General features: G+C 41.5%; 1 protein-coding gene across 1 annotated transcript; it reads right to left on the reverse strand.

Annotated features, from left to right (window-relative positions):
- Positions 1-5,755: 5,755 nt before the first annotated feature.
- SRD5A1 (steroid-5-alpha-reductase, alpha polypeptide 1 (3-oxo-5 alpha-steroid delta 4-dehydrogenase alpha 1)) lies at positions 5,756-19,839 on the reverse strand. Its single transcript, XM_014550359.1, has 5 exons — positions 19,784-19,839; positions 16,190-16,413; positions 13,176-13,277; positions 10,822-10,972; positions 5,756-5,909 (listed from the first exon to the last, which is right to left on the reverse strand). Exons 1-5 carry the CDS (start codon positions 19,837-19,839, stop codon positions 5,843-5,845), a joined length of 600 nt encoding a protein of 199 aa, XP_014405845.1. The 3' UTR covers positions 5,756-5,842.
- Between the last annotated feature and the right edge of the window lie 5,720 nt (positions 19,840-25,559).

Here is a 25,559-nt window from a genome sequence, read left to right on the forward strand (position 1 = left end):
TGCAGAAAAGATGATTGTTAGGAATATAATTTCTAAAATTTGTAATGGTACACATGTTAAATTCACACTGTGAATAATCTTCAAAGAACAAGCCCAAAATTAAGAAATTCCATCATTGTTTGTAGTTAAAATTTCCCAAGTTTCAACAGAAATTTAGCTAAATTTTCAAACTCAGAGTTAAGAGATTGAGAAAATGTTATGATATTCAGACCTACAGTGTTTGCTATTTATGATCAAATGGTGATAAAATTGCAAGAGCATGAGTTATCTGGTCTTTAATTAGCATTAAATATTTGACAATTAAAAAAAAGGAAGAGAGAGGATAAAAGAAGGAAAGGAAGAAAGGTGGGAAGGAAGAGAAAGAAAAAAAAAAGGGAAACAAGGGAAGGAAATTGCTAGTTTTCCAAAGTTGGTCTTTGTTTTCCATTCTCACCAGCGATGTATGTGTGGGAGTTTCAGTTGCTTCATGTCCTAACCAACACTTAGGCTTTTTAAGTTGGAACTGTTCCATCACATGTGTGGTGATATGCTTATGGTTTTAATGTGTTTTCCTAATGAATAAAGATGGCAAACATCTTTTCATGTGCTTATTTGTCACAGGTACATCTTCAGTGGAGCATCTGTTCAAATCTTTTGCCCATTAAAAAATAGAGCCTTCAAAACACTCCTAGTTTTCATATCTGCCTCCTTCCCCTACCCCTGGGAACTCTTCTCTAGTTAATTCTCATTTTATCTGATCTAGACTCCCTGTCTCCCCGCCCCTTATCCTGCCACCTCCCTGCCTCTGCCACAGTGCTACCAGAGACATCTTCCAATGTCTAGATGTGCTGATGTGTCATTCTCCTGCTCAGACAAGTGCAGTGGGCCCTGACAGGCTCTCCACCCTCCCCGAGGGTGCCTTCTTCATGTGCTCACCTGTTTTATTCCAGTGCCACCCATTCCCCCTATTTTTTGTTTGTTTTTCACCAACACGGGACTAAATGCAGACCCAGGAAGCCTCCCTGTTCTTTCACTCCTGTGGCCTCTACAGGTATGAATGGCCTCTACCCAGGTTGTTATTTCCCAAGCAGATCTGTGGGATCTCTGTCCTGAGTAAAAGAACCTAGCTCATGGCCCATCTCTGTATTGTTTTAAAATTTTAAAAATACATAAAACTACAAACCATAACCACCCAGCTTTCTCCCTTGGGGTAAGGCAACTCTGGATTTAGTACCCATTCTCTGTTCAACTGCCCCATTCAGTGTGAAGAAAGTCATCAGATCTCAGCAGGGCTCATGAACTCCTTGTGCAGCCCCCCACCCCACAGCAATGTTGGCAGAGAAGTGTGGAAGACCCTGCCCTGGGAACACAGGCCTTTGGTACTTGCCGAGAGCTCTCCATGGTCCTGCAAGTGCCGCTGTGCACAGCGCAGATTCCAGAGACTGGCCTTCCTCATTGCCCATTTTCTCCTGTTCTATTTATAACATCCTAGCTTTCCTTTCCTCACAATCTACACTTCATGGCCCATCTCTGTTTCAAAAATTTTAAAATACATAAAACTACAAAGTATAACATAATCACCCAGCTTAAATATTACTTGAAAAAAAGATTTGATATATTTGCAGACATCTATCTATCTATCTATCTATCTATCTATCTATCTATCTATCTACCTACCTACCTACCTACCTATCCTCTATCTATACTAGAGGCCCAGTGCACGAAATTCGTGCATGGGAGGCAGGGAGGGGTCCCTCAGCCTGACCTGCACCCTATCAAATCTGGGAGCCCTCAGGGGATGTCCTACTGATGGCTTAGGCCTGCTCCCCATGGTTCTCTGCTGTCTGTGGGGCCCGCTTGACCGCTCCTGGGTCGCTGCTGGCAACGGCCAAGCAGGCCCTGTGTCGCCACTGCGACACGGCAGGCATCCCGCCCCGCACCCGCTGCTCAGCGCCTGAGCGTGTGCGCGCTGCCCCACAGGTCCGCTATCTTTGCCAGGTTAATTTGCATACTTGCTCCTGATTCGTTGTGGGTGCTGTGGAGGGATGGACAATTTACATATTTGTCTATTATTAGTATAGGTAAAAAGCCAGTGACCGTAATGCCTTAATGACCAGAGACCAGAATACTGCGGCCCTTGGCCCAGGTTGATCCTGCCCCTCAGTGGGGACCCCCACCCTGATTGGAGACGTGGCCAGCCTGCAAACCGCCTGCAGCCCCTTGCCCATGCTGGCCCCACCCCCAGCCGGGATCCCCCACCCGGGTCTGGGGCCCCCATCAGGGTAGGCCAGCCGACCCGCATCTGTGCACCAGGCCTCTATCCTATATAATAAAAGGGTAATATGCAAATTGACCCTAAAGGCAGAACGACCAGAACAACCGCTGGACCATTCACTATGAGGCACACTGACCACCTCTTGGTTCCTTTCCCCAGGCCAAGGCCCCGCACCACTGGTTGCCCCACACACAAAGGGCGACCCGCAGCGGGGGCGGGGCCAGCAAGTGGGCAGGAACACTCTCAGTCCCTTCCCCTGGCCGTCAGGCACTGATCACCCGATGACGGAAGGGGAACTGGGGGTGGGTGGCAGTGGGGGGTGGGACCAGCTGTGGGCAGCTGGGGAAGATAGCCTTGATCACAGGCCAGGCCTAGGGACCATACCCACACACGAATGTCATGTGCTAGGCCTCTAGTTAATAAATAAGGAAAATACCATAATAAAAGGTAGTTTAGAGTAGAATAACAAAAAAACCTTTAAGAACAGCTAATGAATAACCTACAAGATTAGAATGTCAACATGGACATGTTCTAGTTTGCTAACTTCTCTACGTCTGTTGGCAAACCCTCTTTCTCATTTCTGATCTGTATGAAACACATTTGAAAATCTCAAAAAAGAGAATTTTTTTAAAAAAGTAAAGAAATAATCCCAATGGCTAAAGTAGAAATAACCATGTAGAAAAAGAAAAGAATGCTTAAAATAGTAATCTCAAAAAAAGGCATTCCTGTTAAAATGACATGAGAATCCTGACAATCATCTCTGTTATCAAAATTGTTCTTAAATTTCTTGCTAATTTAAGCAAAAACAAAAGGAATAGCTTCAAATGATGCCCTGGACAGTGTGGATCAGTTGGTTGGGCATTATCCCATGCACCAAAAGGTTGTAGGTTTGATTCCACTGACACGGCACATGCTCAGGTTATCAGCCAATCCCTGGTAGGGGGCATGGAGGAGGCAGCCAATCGATGTTTCATTGTCACATCAATGTTTCTCTTTCTCTGAAAATCAATAAAAGATATTTTAAAAATATTTATAAAAAGATATTTGCAAATGTTATGACTGCAAAGCTGGAGAACCTAAGAATAACAATAACAACAAAAAAGTTGAGAGCTTATCAAGTAATTTCAGAAGCATGGCTAGATACGACAAATTAACAAACTAGTTATAAAAAACATTTAGGGACACATTGTCATTCACAATAAGCAAAATATCAATTATCTAAAAATAACCTTAACAGAAATGCATAAAATTTATAGGAAGAATGTTACATGGCCCTATTGATATAAATAAGAATATTGATGTTATGAAATGCTAATGTAGGTGGGAAGTTTTCAGGGCTAAAAATTAACAAAAACGACGAGACTTTTGACAGTAATTTTATTAATCTCCTTAATTAGTATAATTAACAGAAAGACTGAAGATGATTTCCTAAGCTGTAAGGAAATGAAGGGCAGAGCGACAAGATAGAACAGGATTTCTTTCCATGTTAGTCATCCATCCAGTGTGTGCCGGGAAAGCAGAAATTCTGCATCAGATCTTGAGTTAAGCCAAACTTCTGCACACGTGGACCATTCCAATCAAACAGCAGCACTTAGAAGTAATCCTCAGAAGGAGCTTCTCTGGCTCTGAACACATCTTCTGCCCAGCTGCGCCTTCCAAAGCACAGGGGCCCGAATCCATCGAGATTGGCTCAGCTATTTGAGTTTTCCTGAGATCCCAAATATTTATTGCTTATAGTTTCAAGTAATTATTTGGTCTGAAAAGGAGCCAAAGTTCATTTAATTTCTGTGTAATTCTAAACCCCTAAGGGACTCCAAAAGCCCATGGAGAACAGAGTTTCTACATGAAAACGAATGAGGGAGGGAGGCCCTACTTGGTAGGTGAGCCAGGGGAAAGGTGGGGGAGCTGATGGGGTACCAGGGTCTGGAGAGATGGGGGGCAGCAGTGAGTAAACTGACAGGACACCACTTCAGGTGTGTCCTGGAGGACTCGGAACCTAGCACTGTTAGCAGATCAGAAGTGAACAGTCTCTTCTTTTCCACTTCTCTTTTGGTTTTCACCTCTGCAAATGTGGCAGCAACTGAGGCAACACTGCCCCAAGGGACAAGGGAGGGGACCTTTACCAGTTCATTAGATTTTCACAGAGAGTGAACAGCTTTCTAGTTGGAGATTTCTTTTAAATATCTGGCCCAGTAGTACATTCAAAAAAATATATATTTTATTGATTTCAGAGAGTAAGAGAGAGGGAGAGGGAGAGAGAGAGAAACACCAATGATGAGAGAGAATCATTGATAGGCTGCCTCTTGCACGCCCCACACTGGGGATTGAGCTCCTAACCTGGCATATACCCTGACTGGGAATCCAAACGTAACCTCCTGGTTCATAGGTCTATGCTCAACCACTGAGCCATGCTGGCTGGCAGGTAGTACATTTTTTTTTTACTGCCATTTATATTAGTGAACCTTCAAATGCATCTTAAACAAGAAATACTGCTTCAAGATATCATTTTGCAATGTTGAGAGGTACTTTAAAAAAAGTGCCTTCAAAATTTCTAGTTCTAGCTGTGGCCAGTGTGGCTCAGTTGGTTGAGTGTGGCTCCATGCATCAAAAGATCACTGGTTTGATTCCACTGGGGCACATGCCCTGGTTGTGGGCTTGATACCAGGTCAGGGTACATGTAGGAGGCAGCTGATCAGTTTCTCTTCCATCAATGTTTTTCTATCTCCCTCTCAAAAAAAAAAATAATAGTAAAAGAATCTCTAGATCTATTTGGAACTTAGAAAAAACATCTCAGACCAGGGAATAATGATGGTTTACGGCGAGTGACCCGAGACGGGAATGTGCAGGAGGTGGCGACTGCCCTGCTGCACCTGCCTACTCCCACCCTCACACCTCCACAAAGTCCTTTTGTGGGGGACAGAGTAGCTTGCTCCTTATAAATATCTCGGCATTCTGCCCTGCCAGCGCAGTCACCTGGTGGGCCAGGCTGGAGCAGTGGCAGGTGCCTTTTGTCCAGGCCTCAGCTGGGCCTCAGACATCTCCTTTCTCCATTCCCAAGTTCTCTGCCTGCACAGCACCCAGCAGGGAGAGGACGTGCATTTCCCTGAGTCCCTGACTATACTGTGGGTACCCAGTGGGATGAGAGGGACCCAGAAGACAGATCATGCCTCTATGGGGAGAAGGGACAACATTGCCTTTGATCTTGTCAGAACTGTTCTATGGGATTGTACAAGGGCTAATGGAAGGTTTTGGTCCATAAAGGTCTTCAAAGATGGTGTGTACATTCTGGTCTTGTGCACATTCAGCTGGACGTAACCAAAAGTCCAAAATCAGAGAAATGGTCAGCAGCCATTACCCAGAGCTCCAGAGCCCTACCCTGGTATGCAGTAGAATACTTCAACCTGCATTTCAGTTTGACTGGTAAGTTATTAGGTAGCTTACAAATTTACTAGGAAAACAATTCCTAGGGTAAATCTTGGAAAAGATGAAGTAGCAGGAAAATGACAAAGAAATAATTCATTTATATAATCCCTAGAGAAACATTATAAAAAAAGCATCAAGTTGAAGATAATTCCACTGATAATGGACTTAAATCAAAAATGGAATTAGAGTTTTCCTGGATTTTGGATAATCTTCAAATTTCTCAAGGTACCACCTACAATAAAAAAAAGGACATTAAAAAAGGAAATAATTTTGTCTCTTAAACATGTAATACATGCTAGCAAAAGGAACAATTTTTTTTATCATCAAGGCATACAGTTTTTAATAGTAATAAAAACTTTGGCATTTCAGATACATAGGTTGATTTTGTCTATGTATCATGGATAATTAGATATATGTGATTATAAAGTATGAGTCACAAGAAGTGACTCATATAACCCACCCTTATATTGGCAAGAAAAACTACTGATTTGTGATAAAGATGCAGATTAGCATATGGAGGAGACATCTTCCAGACCTAGGAAGCGTGCAGACTGGGGAAGAGAGGAACCCGGTAGGTGTATCTTAATTATTTTCTGGTGACTCTGTTAGTTTTTTCCAGTCCCCAGAAGAGAACTATTGCTTCATACCCAGAGTCTGTGGAATGGGCACCCAAGCTGGTAACTCTCAAACAGACCTGGGAAAATGCAACATGGGCTCATTCATCATTGAGCCCTGCACTCAGAACAAACAGGTCTTTTCCGTTCTGATATAAATTATGTCAACAAAGGCACATTCATTCATTTTGGGGTAACAGCTAGTTGGGAAGGGTGGAAACTAAGTAGACAGAGTAAAAATTTAAAATAATTTGACACGATGAAGAAATAGAAAAATGGAGTTTCCATGAGCACAAAAGAATGCTAAACAGATTAAAACTCATGACGGAAAACAATTAGTTATTTGTTAATGTGACAGCAATATATGACAACAGCAAACAAAGTGAGTGAGTGAAGTCCTATGGAATTTAGATTTTGGTGAGGTTTAGCACTGTAACCCACAAATAGAGAATTATGGGAGACTACCATATTTACTTTCAGATGCTGTTCTGTACACCCAAAAGGACATGTAATGAGGCAAGTCCTGAGGAGCTGAGCAGTGGACCTGTGGATCAACAGCCTTTCCCAGCTCAGTGATATGCTGCAGACAAGAGTGCCTGTGGCAGATGTGGCCACAGACAACAGCAGTGCAAAGTGTGCAAAAGTGCATTATACATATATTTACTCATTAATCACTGACATTTTTTTATAGGCCTATGCAACTGTCTGAATGTGTATCCCCCAAAATTCGTACGTTAAAAAACCTAAGGTGATGGTATTAGGAGATGAAGCTTTTGGGAAGTGAGACAGGAGCCACATGATAGGATTAGTGTCCTGATAAAAGGGCCCCCCCCCCAAAAGCTCCTTGTTCCTTCTGCCATGTGAGGACATAGTGAGAAGGTACTGTCTGTAACCCAGAAGAGGGCCTTTGCTAGAACCTGACTGTTCTGGCACCCTGATCTCAGACTTTCAGCCTCTAGAATTATGAGAAAGAAATGTTTGTTATTTATAAGGCACCCTGTTTATGGTGTTTTGTTATAGCAGCCTGAACAGATTAAGACAGTCTGTTTGGGACTTAAAACATGAACCATGGACTAGTTTCTAAGAGCTTCCCCATGAATCAGCAGCGTTGGGCACTGTGTTAGGAGAGGCAGGAGGTGAGCTCCTCTCCTAGACACGTCCATTGAAGAGGGACACACTAGCCTAAAAAGAACAAGAATGGAAACAAAGGACAGCCTAAAATTAGAAAAAGCAGGCCATCACACCCACACGCCTGCAGGATGTTAGAGGGCTGTGACAGCCCTGCTGTGAAGTGCTATGCAGCAGGCTAAATTCTACCCACTGTCACAAAGAACCTTTATCAGAGCAGAATTTTCTCACCCAACAAGAAATATGTTAAATGAACTTCATAGAAACCATTCCATAGGAATAAAATATAACTTGTTAAATGATTAGAGAAAAAATTTCTCAATTATTTCATCACTAGGATCACAAATCCACCTCAAAAAATTATATTTAAAGATTTATGATTAAAGGTATCCTATAGCCCTAGCTGGTTTGGCTCAGTGTATAGAGCATCAGTCTGTGGATGCAAGGTTCCCGGGTTCAATTCTGGTCAAGGGCACATGCCCAGGTTGTGGGCTCAGTGCCCAGTAGCGGGCGTGCAGGATGCAGCCAATCAATGATTCCCTCTCATCATCGATGTTTCTATCTCTCTCTTCCTCTCCCTTCCTCTCTGAAATCAATAAAAAAAAATATTTTAAAAAAAGCATCCTATATAATAAAGAGGTAATATGCAAATTGACCCTCACACCCTCACAAGATGGCTGCCTATGACCAGGCCGGCAGGGGGGTTAGTGGGGGACGACCAAATGAATGAACAAGCAGGCTGCGTGGGGCGACCAGGCTGGCAGTGGAGGTTAGTGAGGTACGACCAAACAACCGAACAGCAGGCTGTGTGGGGCGACCAGGCCGGCAGGGAGGTTAGTAAGGGACGACTAAACGACTGAACAAGCAGGCTGGGTTGGACGACCAGGCTGGTGGGGGGGTGGTGCAGTTGGGGGCAACCAGGCCGGTGTGGGGGGGGGCAGTTAGGGGTGACCAGGCCGGCAGAGGGGGGCAGTTAGGAGCAACCAGGCCAGCAGGGAGGGGGCAGTTGGGTGCGACCTGGCCAGCAGCGGGGGGCATTTAGGAGCGACCAGGCCGGCAGGGGGGCAGTTAGGGGCAATCAGGCCAGTAGATAGGTGAGCGATTAGGAGCCAGCAGTCCAGGATTGTGAGGGGGATGTCCAACTGCCTAAACCGGCAGTCGGACATCCCCTAAGGGGTCCCGGATTGGAGAGGGTGCAGGCTGGACTGAGGGAACCCCCCACCCCCTGTGCATGAATTTCGTGCACCAGGCCTCTAGTATGAACAAATATTTTTAAAAGGGGAATAAGCAGCATGATTTCTATTATATTTTTCACTCATATTTCTATCTCTACAATCAAAAAGCTCTCACTCATGTAAACAGACCAGGGTTGGATGCCAATTTTTTTGTACTGATTTTGTGGTTATGGGGCCTGAACTAATGCACCCTTGCCTTCTGGTTGAAAGTGAAATGACCTCCAGCTGAGGACTACCCACTTCATCTAATTCAGGTTATGCTAAATCTGAGGTAATTCTTCAAAGCTGTTACTGTTTTTCTGGCTCACAGTTTCATGATCCTACATTTCTCTTGTGGAAGTCTTTCTCTAGCAGAGACAGGTCAGTGACAGCTGAATAAACACTTTGCAAGTGCTCATAAGTCATGCTTTTTGTATTCGAGTCTGATGAATGGGGCTGTGAGATCAAGGCAGCATTTCATCAACATACTGTGTGTCCTTATTTTGTAATCATTACACTATCAATCAGTGTCTTAAAGACACACTGAATTTACACTGAATTCACTTTTTAAGTGACATTAAACTTAACAAATGGTAAGCCTGTTATTGCAACAGAGCCCCTCCTTAAAGGCTATCCTCCCTGTCTGGGGTCCAAGGTGCAGCTTTGAGACATGACAAGTCTACATCTGTACTCTATCACCTCACAGCTGCAGAAGCGTGGGCGGCCTGCGCTCTGGTCCAGTGCATAAGCATGATTGCCCAAGGCAGATGGAAGGAAGCCATGTGAAAACATGCCTCCTTAAAATTCCTTGAAATGTTGCTCTCAAACCAGAATATCTGTTAGCACTCGGCACAGCTGACCCGTCCGACCTAGCCCTTAATGATCAAGATAATCATTTATGAATTAAATACTTCCATTACAGACAGAAATTTGTTGTAACAAAATGATGCTTTGACGCAGGAATAGCCCTGTGGACTGTTTTCTTTTGGAATCAGTTTATCTGATGGGCTAATTAGTTGGGTTCATTGGATTACTAGGGGGAAAAAAAATAGCTTTCATTTTGTACTCAGTTTGTAAATCCAACATTTGTAAACATACACTAAACTGAATTGATTCATTGTTCAGCAATTAAATTTGGTTTGCACCAACATTAATTTAAACATCAAACAAATGGCAAAGAGCCCTTTCAATTCATGAATCTTTGTGCAAAGGATACCTCAGAAAATGAAATTATGTATTTTCTATTTCTGTATGTTACATATTCCAATGCTAAGAGGGATTTTCCGATTTCATTTTCATTTGAGGAGTGAGCCTGACAACTGGCCTGGCATGCTCTTGTTCAATCCTCCCCTGATCCAGTTTCTTAAAATATCAGCATAATCTTATTTGTTTTTATCATTAGAAACCAGCCAATATTCGCTTCTTAAATCCTAACATAACAAATATCTGGGAGTAGCATCTTCCCCCAGAGGTGATGGTAGTTAGAAAGGTAGAGGAGGTGGAGAGGGATGGGGGAGAGCACAGATTCCCAGAAACACAGGACCTCAAGTTGGGCTGAGATTAGCTGGCTGTTGTTATCATTATTGATGCATGAAATCTAGCTGCTTTATTCATTTTCTAGGACTTTGTAATGTATATTTAGTCTAAAGTACTGACATATTATTTCGTCAAGTCTGTTTAGAGTATGAATCTTTCTGGTTCTAAAGGAAGCATTTGAAAGTGATGTGGGGGAGGGTGGGGAGGAGTGCATGGAGCCCATAGTCCATCAGGAACCTAGGTGTGAATGGGCTCTGTGGGGGAGGATGCTGGGCCCTGCCTCCAGCTGCAGGCCTTCTGTGCTCCCATTACTGCACAGTCAGCATTCCTCCTTGTAATCGGCGTGTTTCAGGTCAGATCCCAAATGCCCTGCTTGACATTTAACTTGACCATCAAGTCCAGAGTCCAGCAGTGTAAATTCAGAGCCTCAGAACAGGTGGACAAAATGATGATGCTGATGTGTATCCAATGGTTCCTTATAGCTGGATTAGTCTTCAGATATTTGCATGGTTTTGTGCTTTTTAGACACAGCATGGTATAAGCTGGGATTTGGCAATTCAAATTAATATTAACATTTCAAAAATCTAACCTAAAAGCTGGTATAGTAAGGTCAGAGAACAAATTAAAAATGTTAAAAATGTTTTAAACTTACTGGTGATGCTGTTGTGCTCTTGTGAATAAAACACAAAATGTAAACAGAGCGAAAGCCCCGCCTTGAACAGACCAGGTGGCCAGGCCATAGCCACACCACTCAACCACTTCTCCAAAGTAGTTGGCTGCACTTACGTATTCAAATAAGCCTCCTAGAAGAAAGCACAGACCCAGTGGTGCATTGACTACAAAGTGATGCCTCAGGAAATATTGACTTAAGAGATAACAGTAAATAACTACTTTGGAGAACATAAATTCAACTATGGGAAAATATATCTTTTACAGAATTTTAATCAATGAAACACTTCCAACATTACTAGTTTTACTATTTCATATCACAAATTCTGGTAGTAACTATCTACCTGTATCAATACCCATCGTTTTAGCTGAGAAAAAAATGCTATAGTTTTCATATACTTTAATATATATCACTTCATTAATTAATGGATCAAACTGACAAAAGCTGAGCAAGGACAGAGAATACAGAACAATTAATGAACCAGCTTAATAAAATGGATCTGTATAGAACTCTAGACTAAAAATTGAAGAAAATATTAATTTTTAAGGACAGATTCATTCATTCATTCATTCACTCATTCATTCAGTCACTGGTTTACTCACTCATCAAAACTTTACCGATTCATCAAGTCTACATTATGGCCAGACCCTGGTCTAGACACTTAAAGTGAACTGTGGATAAGATCCCCACCCCCCACATCTGGAACGTTAAACTTCAGTGTACTAAACAAGGAAAGCACAGTCTGGCAGAGGGTGTGGAGTTCTGTGGGGAGCAGAGCAGGGCAAGAGGGCTCAGAAGTTGAGTTGGGGGAAGAGGGAGGTCATGGTAACAGACAGTGGCTGGGAACAGGCCTCCCTGGGTAGGTGGGTTTTGATGCCAGACTTCCTGGGAGGGTTGGGCTGCAGTTATTAGGGTGGAAGCCCTCTGGGCAGGAGAAGCAAAGGCCCTGAGGCCAGAGCTGCACACTCTGCAGGGCCCCAATTTAAGTAATTTGAAATGTAGGATTTTTTGGTCATTTGTTCCTTACGTTGTTATTCTCCTTATATAGTTTCCAGGTATGTAAGTGTGCTTTCCAGGTCCAATGAAGTTTTAGTCTTACCTACTTGATTCCTGTTTTAGAAGCTCTATTGATTTCTAACTTATATTTGCTAGTCCTTTTTATAGTGCGCGCGCGAGCATGTGTGTGTGTGTGTGTGTGTGTGTGTGTGTGTGTATATAATCATTAACTTAAATCCCTTTTTATTTTTTTAAACATTTAAGTATTCACTGTATAATCTGTTTCTATTAACTCTAAGATCTGAGGTGTCTCACGTTTAATCGTGCTGTCACTCTGGGTGCCAGATTTCTTCATTGGCTCTGTAACCTTGGAGTATGGTCTGTGGTCTGTGGGGCTCTCTGAGGCCTGAGCTGACAGCAGGTCCCTTCTGTGTGCCCTGGCCCATGTATGAGGGCACCACCCACCAGGATGACATGGATCCTAATTCATGGCTTGAGGTTTTTCAGACCCTCCAGGTGGCGCTAATTTGGGCTGCAAAGCAGCATGAGAGGAGCAATGGCCACAGATTCTGATGGGTGTACTTTGGACACTAGGACTCAGATTTTGCCCTCTGATGATGACTTCCTTCCCTGACACCACATTCATACATTTAAAATGACTTTTAAAAAATTTCATCCAGTGAAAGCAAAGCATGGAGAAAAGAGTACAAAGCCAATTTAAGGAGAATATGGACTAAGATAATTTGATATATTTAAATTGTACCAGGAAGTAGCAGAAAATAAGATGAAAAAGGGTAGATAGGTTTTTATTGGTGTTGAGCATCTAGTGGTTTGGTTGACTTTTTCTTATTAATTTAATTAACCCTTTATATGTTATGAGCAATAATAATAGCTCTCAGTTAAACCAAGAAAGTAGATTTTATTATCTCTATTTCACAGGTGAAGAAACTTGAGCCCTCCCCCCACTCCCACCGCAAATTTCACCCAACATTTTTAATTGTTTTCAAAGGGAGGGTCAGTCAAGGTATCTATTATGTAATATTTTTTAAAATGAAGTTTTAGACACCCTTTGTAAACAATAAATTCTTTCTCATATTCTCTCTTTCCAAACAGAGATAACTAGAGTTTCCTTTTTGGTTAATAACCATTCAGTTGGCCAGAATTTATCATTTTAATAAAACAATATTCATAGTGACTGCTATGAATAATAGTGATTCACATTAAAAACTACAGCTAATACATATTACACATTAGTTACTAGATCTGGCAAAATTAGAATAGCAAGGCATCATAGAATAGCAATGCAATTTCAGAATGAATTCTCCACTTTCAGTACATACCCCTGGGAATTTTGTATCCAGTCTCCCCTGGCTGCCTGAGATTCCTCAGGATGTGATCGGAGTGAATGTTTATCAGCATGCCTACCAGCCACAAGACAAAACCTGAAGGAAAAAACACACGAGAGTATTACAGTTGATAAACTACAAAATTTATAAACCAAGGCCTGAAAGGACAGTATCACTGTACTCCTTTAATATTATCATTATTAGTATAACATATCAGCCATAATTGATAGTAAAAATCATAATATTGTCCTTTATTTAGAAAGATAATTACTGTTCTCAGGTATGCTCAATAGGGCTGTTTTTCTAATAAGATTAATTATCTGATCTAGTCAAAATACTTTGACATGATGGCCACAATCCATGTTTTTAGAATGACTGGTAGGATTAGAAGTATTACTGATGGTTATAACAGCTGTGTGAGGCATGGCTGCCCCCTCCATTTGGCAGAGGAGAAGATTGACATCTCAGGGTGTGCCTCATCGTGATGCACACGGGTCCCCGGAGGGGTGCTGGTTCCCAGGAGCTAATCTCTGGTCCTTCTCTCTTCCTTCTTTATAACCTCATTTGAACATTTTCATACATATACATGGCTTCCAACACTGCTGATTTCCTGCTCACTTTATCAGTCAGTATTCCTAGGTCTGCTCACTTGCCTCAGCTCCCAACAAAATCTTCCACTGCCACTGCATGCATGTGGACACCCCATAGCTTCCAGAATGCTTTCCCTCCCATTCTTAAAAGTCTTCAGAGAGCTATCCTCACTTACAGGAGACTTATTAGCATCACATCAATTAATGCCAACAAGAAAATGCAAAATGCCAAAATAGTGTTTTATGAAAGAAATAACTTGATTTGATTTAAAAAAAAAAGAGTTAACTTGATTGTTCTGAGATACTTCAAAAATGTGAAAGGCAAATGTGGCTTTTATGGTGTCATTTCATTCAGTATGAAAAAAAAATGTATGCTTGAAGTAACATTATGAATTACTCATCAGTCATCCTGATGGTATTAGTTTTTCGCATTTAGAACAGGGACTTTAAAGCACTCTGGTCTATGTTAAGGGTCTCAAAATGTCCTGATTTCGTCACTGTAGACTGCTTTCTTCCAAGCATGTTAAATTTGTGGCCCACCAACTACAAGTTTAACATGCTTGTAACAGTTCCTACCAGATTTTGTAATATAAGTCACTTATGGAATCCGTGAATTTATAGCTGAGTCACATTTTTTTTTTTCATTTCAGTATGTCACTGCTAGGTGATGTGGTCCCCAATTTGAGGTCCCAGAAAGTATCATGTTCTCAAAATTCCATGCTTACTTTATTCTTCTTCTAAGAGACAAGCTCCCTTTATTGTCTAGATTGGGGTTCATCTAAGCTAAATATTTAATTCCATTTCTGGGGATCTTAAAAATTTTTGTATAAATTCTTTTAGATCAACAACTTTTACTGTTCTGGAAAATCTTCCGTTAGAATATTATCATTATTATTTACTTATCTTTTCATGGTAAGTATCGTAAATGTAATCAATTAATTATTCATGCAATTTCTTGTTAGTCTGTTATAAAACCAAGCTCTGAAATAAATATAATGCAAAAAAAGTAACTTAGTTTGTTTTCCTATTGTTTTTTTTTCTTTTCATTTTTGATTCCTTCTCTTCAATTGTAAAGAAGCCAAGAGATCTGTGTACAATTTATTGGTGTCTTAAATTTTACAATGGCTTCCAAGGCATCTGCAGGTGATGTGGTCTGTCTGCAGAGCTCCTTTAAATGATATCCACAGACCAAAATGATTCTTTTATTTTGTTGTTATTCTCAAAATTATTCAAATAATTCATCTAAGGAAAGATTCCTGTGAGAATCACAAATAAGCATTAAAATCCTTATCTTTTAGATTAAAAACAAAAACCCTTTCCTCTTGCCCATCCCTTGCTACTTTTGGGAAACCAGTGTGGTGAGCAGGTTTAATCCCCTGCTCTGCTACTTACTCAATTTAGATGGTGGGCCATCTGCTTACCCCACTGATTATCCCTTTCTTCTGTGAAAGGACCCAATTTCTACTCTTCTATAGTGTACAAACAATATTGTAATTTAGTGTTTCCTGGAGGCACGGATTTGTGGAGTTAGAAAAGGATCCTGAAACACTTTTTCATCCATTCTTCCTTTGATAGATAAAGAGGCAACTTCCTCCTATTAAGAATTCAGGTATGACTAGGGCACTGCCCTGGGAATAAAATTTTAATTCACAGAAAAAACTATGACTGAAAAATGTAAAAGTACTTTGTCAACAATAAAGTACATCAAATGTTAGTTTTCTCTATCATTACAAATTATAGGAAAGGTAACTTTATGGAGCTTTAGGATAAAGGACTGTGGGGCAGCTTGAAAATTTGAGGTTTAATTTCATATCTCTTAGGAGGGGCTATAGGGGCAAGTTACATCTGAATGTGTTAGAAGTAACTGTAGGAGGTGCTCGGCTGTCTTAGATAAGATGGACAATTAGTGCCTAAGTTTCCTCAGTGTTCTGGCTGCTCAAGCTGCTGAACCTTATTGCTATATTTAGTTTTGCCTTAAGAACAGATATTTGTGCCCTGGCCGGTGTGGCTCAGGAGGCTGGAATGTTGTCTGATTTGTGCACCAAACAGTGTCAGGTTCAATTCTGGGTCAGGGCACATACCCAGGTTGTGGGTTTGATTCATGGGAGGCAGCCAATCTCTCACATCAATGTTTCTTTCTCTCTTTCCTTTCCTTGATCAAAAAAGCACAGGTATTTGCACTTTCAGTGTCTGAGTGGGCACAGGTGCTATGCACCTGCATCATCTCCTGGCTTCTGGGACACTAGGATAGCCTGATTCTGCTGCCCCCCCACCCCACCCCCGCCAGGCAGCTAGGTCATGAACCATTTCAGACTTTTTGCTCTCTCAAGAAGTTTGGGCTTTCTCACTGCAAACAACTGGAACATGAACATTGAAGTGATGACTGGCATGGTGGAGTGCATCACTAAGGTCACTCACCTGTTAGGAATCGGGGGTCAGTGACCCAGTCAACAGCATACACTGCATATTCGCTTAAGTATCTGCTTTGTAAGTAGCCATTATAGGTACAGAATATGAATGCAATTACACATGAGTACAATGGTGTAGGCTTCCCTCCTCGGATCAGAAATGGGAAAATCAAGGACCTGAGAAAACAAGAAACAGAAACAAATGAAAAAGAACAATATAGTATTTCTACAATTCTATTTTAAGTGTCTTGGGGTTTTAATCTCACTTCCTTGTGCAAAAGTTATTCTCATAACACATACTGATTTACTCTATCTGTTAAAGGCACAACTTATAGATAAAAAATTAACCATCTTTCAATAATGTACACCATAGTGCACAAACTCAGGATTCTCATTATAAAGAAAGTGAAACCAATACAGAGTTACAGAAAACCGAGGGTTTCAAGAGGCTCTCAAAACCTCCACTATCTGAAAACCCATAGCTCGTTCTAGTCTGAGCATTTTATCACCCATCACCATCACCATCACAAATGGCTCTCTCTCATTTACTAAGCACCATCAGCTATAAGGCCTCCCAGCTACCTGCATAGCAGAGACTTTATACACATTCCACAGAGAATGAGATCAAGACTTGGAGTGATTAAATAATCTGTTCCAGATCACAGGGCTAGTGACTGGCCAAGCGTGTCAATCTGGGTAATTCAAAGATCGTGTTTTTCTGTTATACCATGCTGGCTTAGGTGCATGCTAAGTTTAAAGAGAGAGAGAGAATAAGGACAAGAAATTACAAACTTATGAAGAAAAGAGGATGCATGTTTCAAAATTATAGATGAATGAAGTGTTAAAGAAGTGACTCTGAGGAAACATTCTGCAAAGGTGGTAGTGTTTCCCTCCAGGACGTGAGAATCATGTATAGGGCGGCTAACGTTTGATAGTTCTCCCAATTCAGTTTCAAGTGCAGGGCTGAATTCTGAATGAAGCAAACACTGGCTGGCACCTTGTAAAGGTGAAACCCAAACCTCTGTTTTTCCCTCACACCCCTTTCCTCCTCTGTCACTCATGTCCTGTGCTGCGTAGTAACCTGAGTCTAGATTTGGTGTCAGCACTACCACCTGTTTTTGTACAGCCTGTGAGCTAAGAATGAATTTTACATTTTTAAGTAGTAGGGAGAAAAATCAAAAGAATATTTTATGACACATGAAATTCAAGTTTCAGTGTCCGTAAATAAAGTGGTATTGGAACAGGCCTGGTCACCTGTTTACATACTTTCTGTGGCTGCTCTGCAGTTACACTTGCAGACTTGAGTGGCTGTGATAGAGCCTGTTTCAACCCTCTGCATGGCTGCTTGGTGCACTGTAAATTACCATGACACAGTGTTTTGAGTGCTACGGGTATCCTTGTTTGACACATTTATTTTAGTATCAGCGATATCCATGTCAAGACAAGTGAAGTGTTCATGCTTTGAAGGCACAGTGGAATGCGGATATTACTAGAGGCAGCGAAGCAATCTTTGTTATGCAATGACATGCCAGTTTTGCCAAAAGCATAGAGGTTGGCACTACCAGACTACGCGCTCATCAGAGTACCCCCAACTCACAGGAAAGGTCAGAAAAATGAAGAAAATTTAAAACAGAAACTTATCACAGAATTTCTTTACAAAAGAAATGAAAATGAGGCCACAACCACAGGAAGTTCAAGTTAGGCAAGCAAGCGAAGCCATGCCCCCATGGGGAATTAATCAGCTGCAGCAGCAGCCAAAGGAACGTGCCCGGACAATACAAACTTGCAGGACTAGCCTTTCCTTGAGAGCAGCTGCTTGAGGAGTTGGGATACCAGGAGTAATGCCAATAGTCAGTTAAAAAACAAGGCACAAGATCGAGTGAGCGGTCTTCCGTGGCTCTTGTTGGGTCCATCGATGTCACTGATACTGCTCAGTTGTTTATTTTTTTCTTTTTTCTTTTTTTTAAAATTTTTTAAATTAACTCTTCAGTTGTTTACTTAAGGAGTCAATGCCAAGGTTGACCTGACTGAGGAACAAGGCTCTTAAAATAGTCTGCGTGGAACAACTGGAAACGAGTATTTCCAAAGAAGTTGAGAAAACATGAATTCTATACAACCCAAAGTAGAATATACTGTTACAGTTGATGATAGTAAAAATGTGTGGAACAGAAAAATGGACCCATTACAAATTTATAAAACTTGTGAAGATGTGTTTAATGCTACTCCCTGTATCATCAGGTACTTTCCAGAACAATCTATGTCATGTGATTGAACCAATAGGGTCAACAGAGAATTTTTCATTCTCTTCAGGGCTTATACAGAAAAATTACCCTCACTATTATTGAGTTTTGAAGGGCTTTGGAAATTAGCTTTTGCTGCAGATCTGATAATGTTTCTTAGTGAATTCAACCTTAAACTATAAGACAAAACATCACTTAAGTGCAAAACTTACACCGTGTTAAAGGCATTTCAATGCTACTTGACACTGTTTGAATGGCAAGTCATGTCAAACTGCTTGATATACTTTTTATGCTGTTAAAGTTAAAAGAAGAGTGATGTCTCCATTCTTACAGAAATTTGCAGTGGATATAATTTCTAGAATCAAACTAGCTTTTTGAACCTTGATTTCTATATTTCAAAAATCATTTAATTGTGTGATTGAGGAGTTGTCACCTAATATTCAATTGGAAAATACTAATCTACAAAGTAATGACATACTAAAAGGCAAACACCGAGAAAATCTAATAGAATTTGATAAATGGCTCTCAAGGAATGAACATGCTCAATTAAAATCATAAACTCATGGGCTGATATAAATATTTGGCAATGCCTGTGTGGAAAGACATTCTCTAAGATAAAATTTCACTGCAGATCAGCACTAAGAGGTGAAAACTTACAACAGACTTTGGGAATAGGAAATACCAACGCTGAAGCCCAAGGATGTGAAATGTCATCACCCACCAAAGGAATAATTCCATCCTTCTCATTACAGCTGCATGACAAACACTGCACTGAGATATTTATATTTTAAATTGTGTCAATAAAATTTTTGTGAAAATTTGTTCTCTCCTCTGTTATAAATGCCTACACAATATCCCCTATTTTGTCTGTTGGCCCACAAAGTTTCAATATAGTTATATTTTAAATTGTCAATAAAATTTTTGTGAAAATTTGTTTTCTCCTGTTATAAATGCCTACACAATAACCCCTATTTTGTCTGTTGGCCCACAAAGTTTCAATATACACTATTTGGCCCCTTTCTAAAAAAAAGTTGCCAATCCTTAGTCTAGATTAACACATTGCGGACCAATAGTTTTATTGCTAGCTTTACCCAGTGGCCAGATAAGTTTCTATTGAATGAGTACAAAAAACGTTTTACATAAATATTAAAGGCATGCTTTAAAATTAAATACCCATTGCATTTTGAAGTTATTTATTACATGTTCTTACAAGCTAATATCTTTTTAAAATATGATCTTTGTAAAACACTGTATAATATGAAGCAAGAATTCTCATGATCTGTCCACAATGTGTTAAAACAGTTATAGTCTGGAAACATCACTTAGACTTCCTTAGAAGAATGTTCTTGCTCAAGACCCCGCACTTGGCTTTCAGGCAGATGCTGCAGTCTGGGACATTTGTGCTTGAGGTGGAGACCATGTATCTATGTCCTCAGTTATGTGAAGTCACACTGACTTCTGCCTCAGCATGTACCCTGGGGGAACTTGGAAAAGACATTCATGAAGGACCCTGGTAGAAGAATTACTTCTCTTTGGTCTCATGTGAATGTCAGAAAAGTGGCCATGGCCCGAAATGGCCTTAAAAAGAATCACACACACACACACACACACACACACACACACACACACACACAGAAAAGAATGACACAGGTCTATTCTATTGCTCTCTAATTTCTGCCCTTAAAGAGGACAGCAGTGACCCTGATGCCACAGCCAACGTCAGGAGAAGAGGCAGGCTCGGGCAATGATGCCTGTGCCTTCAGAACTCCAGGAGGGAGAGAAGGTCCTCCTCTCCATCCTGTCCTTCCCCCAGCCTGAGCATCCTCACGTGGGCCAAGTACTCCTGGCTCTGAAGACACAAGAGCCCGGTCTTTAGTAGCCAGACTTCTAGATGCAGCACGCCTTCCAGAAGGGAACACTCTGCTTCCTCTCAGCAGTTTTCAGACTTTCTCCTTTTATGTTATTCCTTTAGTTTTACTTTTCTTTGGAAACCCATGCAGTTGTTGTCAGAAAGTTTTCCTCTGACTTAGACCAATTAGGAGCCAGAATGGGTGGAGAGAGTGGCTTCCAGGCATGGCTTTTATCTCACCTTTCATCTAGTTAGACAGCAGCAGTTCAAGGATCCAAGGGGCCCCCGGGCAGTTTCTCACAGTGAAGAGTCACTTAGGGACCTGAGTCAGGCTCAGATAGTAAAAAAGGCAGCACACCTGCTACCAGAGGTTCTCAACCTGTGGGTCGCGACCCCTTTGGCAGTCGAACGACCCTTTCACAGGGGTCGCCTAAGACCATCCTGCATATCAGATATTTACATTATGATTCATAACAGTAGCAACATTACAGTTATGAAGTAGCAATGAAAATAATTTTATGGTTGGGTCACAACATGAGGAACTGTGTTTAAAGGGCCAGAAGGTTGAGAACCACTGTTAGACTGACATAACTTAGCACCTGTCAAGACCCAGGGTCCAGGGTCCAGAGTGCCTGTTACAGCAGGTCTGGGTATTCAAAAGCCTTTTCTCATCTAGGAACTGCAGGGAATGAGCATTCCTCCTCTTTGAGAAAAGGAATTAAGTCAGACTGAAGTTGAAAATCCTTTACAATGGAAATTATCTTTAAGAGTAACTATGAAGTACTTGGACTTAAAGGTAGTTTATTTAGGTAATGTGTTATATAAATCCATTTTCTGTTGATAATGAGCTGAAGGCTCACAATAGCCAGGTTCCATGGAGCTACAAAGCATTTCAATTTTCTCACTCATCAGGCTGGCTGTGGACAGAAATCAGCATTTGTTCTCCGTCATGTTACAATTTTTCCATTTTACTTTCTTTTCCATGTAAGCAGACTCCCTTTCACCAAATTGTTCTAATTACTTGTGGAAATTTGGACATTTTTGTGTCTGCAAGGCAATGAGGAATGTGAGACACATCTGATGATGGGGATCTGCTGAGCACAGACCTAGGGTTTCTGTCAGGAAGAAGAGACCCTGTGGGTATATGAAAGTCTGCAATCTGGGGGCCATTCAATACTCTCCCTCTGTGGATCGCAACCTGTCATAGTAAAATAGTGACACCACATGCTTGAGTGGGACTTCCTTGTTGTCATGGATTAAAATGTTCCCACAGATGACCTTTGCCACCTATCAGGAAAGAGATCAGGTCCCTGGCACATTCCTTTCCGCAGCTGTTCCCTCTTCCCATTCCAGTCAAGACTTTCCTTCCCTCCCTGACTCTTCAGCCAAAAAGATCTCCCAGATTCTCTACAATCTGTCTTCCATTCCTTAACCCCTTGAGTGCCGGGGAGCGCGATCGCGCTCCTCCTGTCTTTCGCCAAAAGTGCCGGGAGCGCTATCAAAGCTTCGAAATGGCGTCCAGTTCTAAGTCTGCTTTTATTAGTGATGATGATATTGCTAAATATGTCAATGTAGTAAAGGTTTCCTTAAGTTTTTGAATATGTAACTTCATTTACTTGCGATTCATAATTTTTTTCCTAAACTGCTGTAAAATCAACAAAAATGCCTTGGCAATTTTAGCATAGTTCCTAGGATATTGGTTGGCACTCAAAGGGTTAAGGACCTATCTTGTCTCTATATCCCCAATAATGTGTACAGTGATGGATACACAGCTCAATCCTCAGTAAATATTTGCCAGATGAAGAAAGATGTCCAAGTTTCCCCTCTCCTGTAAGCAAATACCCTTTCCCATTTACCTTAGGGAAGCCCTCCGTCTGGCTTCAGTTCTCCCCACCCCCTCGAGAGGCTAAAACTCACCTAGAACAGGGCCTAGCCTCCCTCCTCAGCGCTCACACTGGGCCCCCACAGACAGGTGCCCTCTGTAAGTTGCTACCACTTGGGCCTGGTCAGTCTCTCTCTGGAGCACATCCCGATTAATGCTCCTCTTGCCATCAGCCAGACTCTGGCTTCATTCATACAGTCTCCTCTCTTATTTAGGCCAGTATCACTTGCATTGCTCTGTACAAATGAGGGACTCCATTAAGTGTTTCCGAGCTCGGCTGCATGGCTTGTAACAAGTGCTAAATGCAGCTGGTGCTTCTGTTCTCTTCCAAGTGCTCACTGACTTAGGTCAGATGACTGTTTAATAAATTAGTTGCTTGGGTAGAATGGAAAATGTTTATCTTTTCTATTTGGAAAAATTCAATGTCCCGAAACCACACAGGCTATGTGTAAAGTGACATTGTACAACTTAGATTAGAGAGGCAGCTGAATTAGGGAAGGGGATTTCAAAACTATACCTGACCTGGCAAATCCTCAGGGCAGAGTTTCTAAAGCTACTAGTCTAGGCACCAGGGGTTGCAGTCCCAGCAATCTCTAGTCCAATGGCCTTACATAAAATTCTAGAAATGATGTTGGCCTTTTGGGAGGCTGCATTCATTACTTTCCTAGAGTGAGCATAGAATGTATTAAATATCATAACTTAAGTTCAAAAGCTTAGCCAGGCTTTCAAACAAAGCTCTGTAAAGTGCTCTTTTCTTTCCAATGCCATGTCTTCAAACATTTTTTATTGGCACTCAAAGCTGGCAGCAGCATACATGAAAGCCACACAGAAATATAGGCATGGATCTGCCCACTTGCATGACAATCTAAAATGGTATTATTTATTATGTATTCAGCATTCAGATTTGCCAACACTATGAAAGCATTTTATGGCGCTGCCTTTGTTTAATGCCAATCCCACAGGCTGGCATCATCACTGTGTCTGTTTCATAGATGGGGAAACCCACCGGAAGGCAATTTAGTAATTCATCTCGGGTCCCAAGTGACGGGAATTAGATAACACCTGGCAAACTGACTCCAGAGACTGCTTCTGGCCACTAGAGAAACGGACATATGGACAAACACAGGTGTGGTATATGTATGGCAAAGTGTATATAGACACTAGAGTTCTACTGATATTCAAATTGCATCCACAAATTTGGTAATGTTCAACCACATTATCAAAAAATCCAGCAGTCTGACAGAAACTTTGTTTAATGAAATACTCTTGGAGTGTTGGGGTACAGGACTCAGACAGGCTTTGTTGAATATGAACTCTGCCTGCATAAAAGCAGATGACAACACACTGCACCAGGCAGGACTCCTGTGTCCTAATAACCATACAGAAGAGAAGTTCCTAGGTAGACACACACAGAGATACAAGCATGCTTACTTCTGCCTACCTCTATGCAGTGGGTGTTGTAAGGTAGGACTCCAAATCAGAGAGGTTCAATAACCTGCCCACATTCACAGAATAAGGGAGCCCAGCTTTCTTGATGTAGAAAACATTATTTTTAACTGTGCAGCCTTCTGAAGTTTGAATCAAAAATTTTAAATTTTGATTTCCAGCTTTTGTTCTGCCTTTTGGTTTCTCTGTGTAAAAGCCAAAGCCTAAGAGCTGGAGAGCCCAGCTTATCAGAAGAACCTGAAGATCTCTCAGACACAGCCATTAAAATTCTTCACAAAAACCAAGATTTGGAAGTCCTCTATCTGTGTCTAAAGTCATTTCTTGGAAAGCTACTCCCCCTATCCTTGGTCCTGTGCATAATGTGGAGGTGAAAGTCTCAGAAGGGACCAATTTCTGCCCCGAGTACTATACAGGGGATTTACAAAGTCCTTCAGGAAAGCAGCTTTCCAGGCAATCACCTACCCAGGAAAAAACAGTCCCACCGACAAGGATACCAAATGGAAAAGGCAGAAAAGGAGCCAGAAACGTTGCTGGGAGAGGGGGGAGAGGGGGGAAGAAGGGGGGGTCACCTTTGGCCAGACGCTCTGGTCTTCAATAAAGCCCAGGATTATTGTATAGCTAACACTTTTCTAGGTTGAAATTTTAGAAACAAGTGTTAAGAAACATTCAAACCTGTCAAGAATTTTTGTGAGTTTATTTCTCTTGCCATCAGCCAGACTCTGGCTTCATTCATACAATCTCCTCTCTTATTTAGGCCAGTATCACTTGCCTTGCTCTGTACAAATGAGGGACTCCATTAAGTGTTTCCGAGCTCGGCTGCATGGCTTGTAACAAGTGCTAAATGCAGCTGGTGCTTCTGTTCTCTTCCAAGTGCTCACTGACTTTAGGTCAGATGACTGTTTAATAAATTAGTTGCTTGGGTAGAATGGAAAATGTTTATCTTTTCTATTTGGAAAAATTCAATGTCCTGAAACCACACAGGCTATGTGTAAAGTGACATTGTACAACTTAGATTAGAGAGGCAGCTGAATTAGGGAAGGGGATTTCAAAACTATACCTGACCTGGCAAATCCTCAGGGCAGAGTTTCTAAAGCTACTAGTCTAGGCACCAGGGGTTGCAGTCCCAGCAATCTCTAGTCCAATGGCCTTACATAAAATTCTAGAAATGATGTTGGCCTTTTGGGAGGCTGCATTCATTACTTTCCTAGAGTGAGCATAGAATGTATTAAATATCATAACTTAAGTTCAAAAGCTTAGCCAGGCTTTCAAACAAAGCTCTGTAAAGTGCTCTTTTCTTTCCAATGCCATGTCTTCAAACATTTTTTATTGGCACTCAAAGCTGGCAGCAGCATACATGAAAGCCACACAGAAATATAGGCATGGATCTGCCCACTTGCATGACAATCTAAAATGGTATTATTTATCGTGTATTCAGCATCCAGATTTGCCAACACTATGAAAGCATTTTATGGAGCTGCCTTTGTTTAATGCCAATCCCACAGGCTGGCATCATCACTGTGTCTGTTTCATAGATGGGGAAACCCACTGGAAAGCAATTTGGTAATTCATCTCGGGTCCCAAGTGACAGGAATTAGATAACACCTGGCAAACTGACTCCAGAGACTGCTTTTAGCCACTAGAGAAACGGACATATGGACAAACACAGGTCTGGTATATGTATGGCAAAGTGTATATAGACACGAGAGTTCTACTGATATTCAAATTGCATCCACAAATTTGGTAATGTTCAACCACATTATCAAAAAATCCAGCAGTCTGACAGAAACTTTGTTTAATGAAATACTCTTGGAGTGTTGGGGTACAGGACTCAGACAGGCTTTGTTGAATATGAACTCTGCCTGCATAAAAGCAGATGACAACACACTGCACCAGGCAGGACTCCTGTGTCCTAATAACCATACAGAAGAGAAGTTCCTAGGTAGACACACACAGAGATACAAGC

Source organism: Myotis brandtii, unplaced genomic scaffold, assembly GCF_000412655.1.
Source record: "Myotis brandtii unplaced genomic scaffold, ASM41265v1 scaffold115, whole genome shotgun sequence".
Taxonomy (NCBI): domain Eukaryota; kingdom Metazoa; phylum Chordata; class Mammalia; order Chiroptera; family Vespertilionidae; genus Myotis; species Myotis brandtii.

Coding starts and splice junctions, on each gene's coding strand:
- SRD5A1 (XM_014550359.1), bottom strand. CDS start 19,839: ATGGTCTCCACCTCAAGCACAAATGTCCCAGACTGCAGCATCTGCCTG. Junction 16,414..19,783: donor AGCATCTGCCTGAAAGCCAA/GTGCGGGGTCTT, acceptor CACTTAAAATAG/AATTGTAGAAATACTATATT. Junction 5,910..10,821: donor AGAGCACAACAGCATCACCA/GTAAGTTTAAAA, acceptor TTTTTATTGTAG/GTGGTACCTTGAGAAATTTG.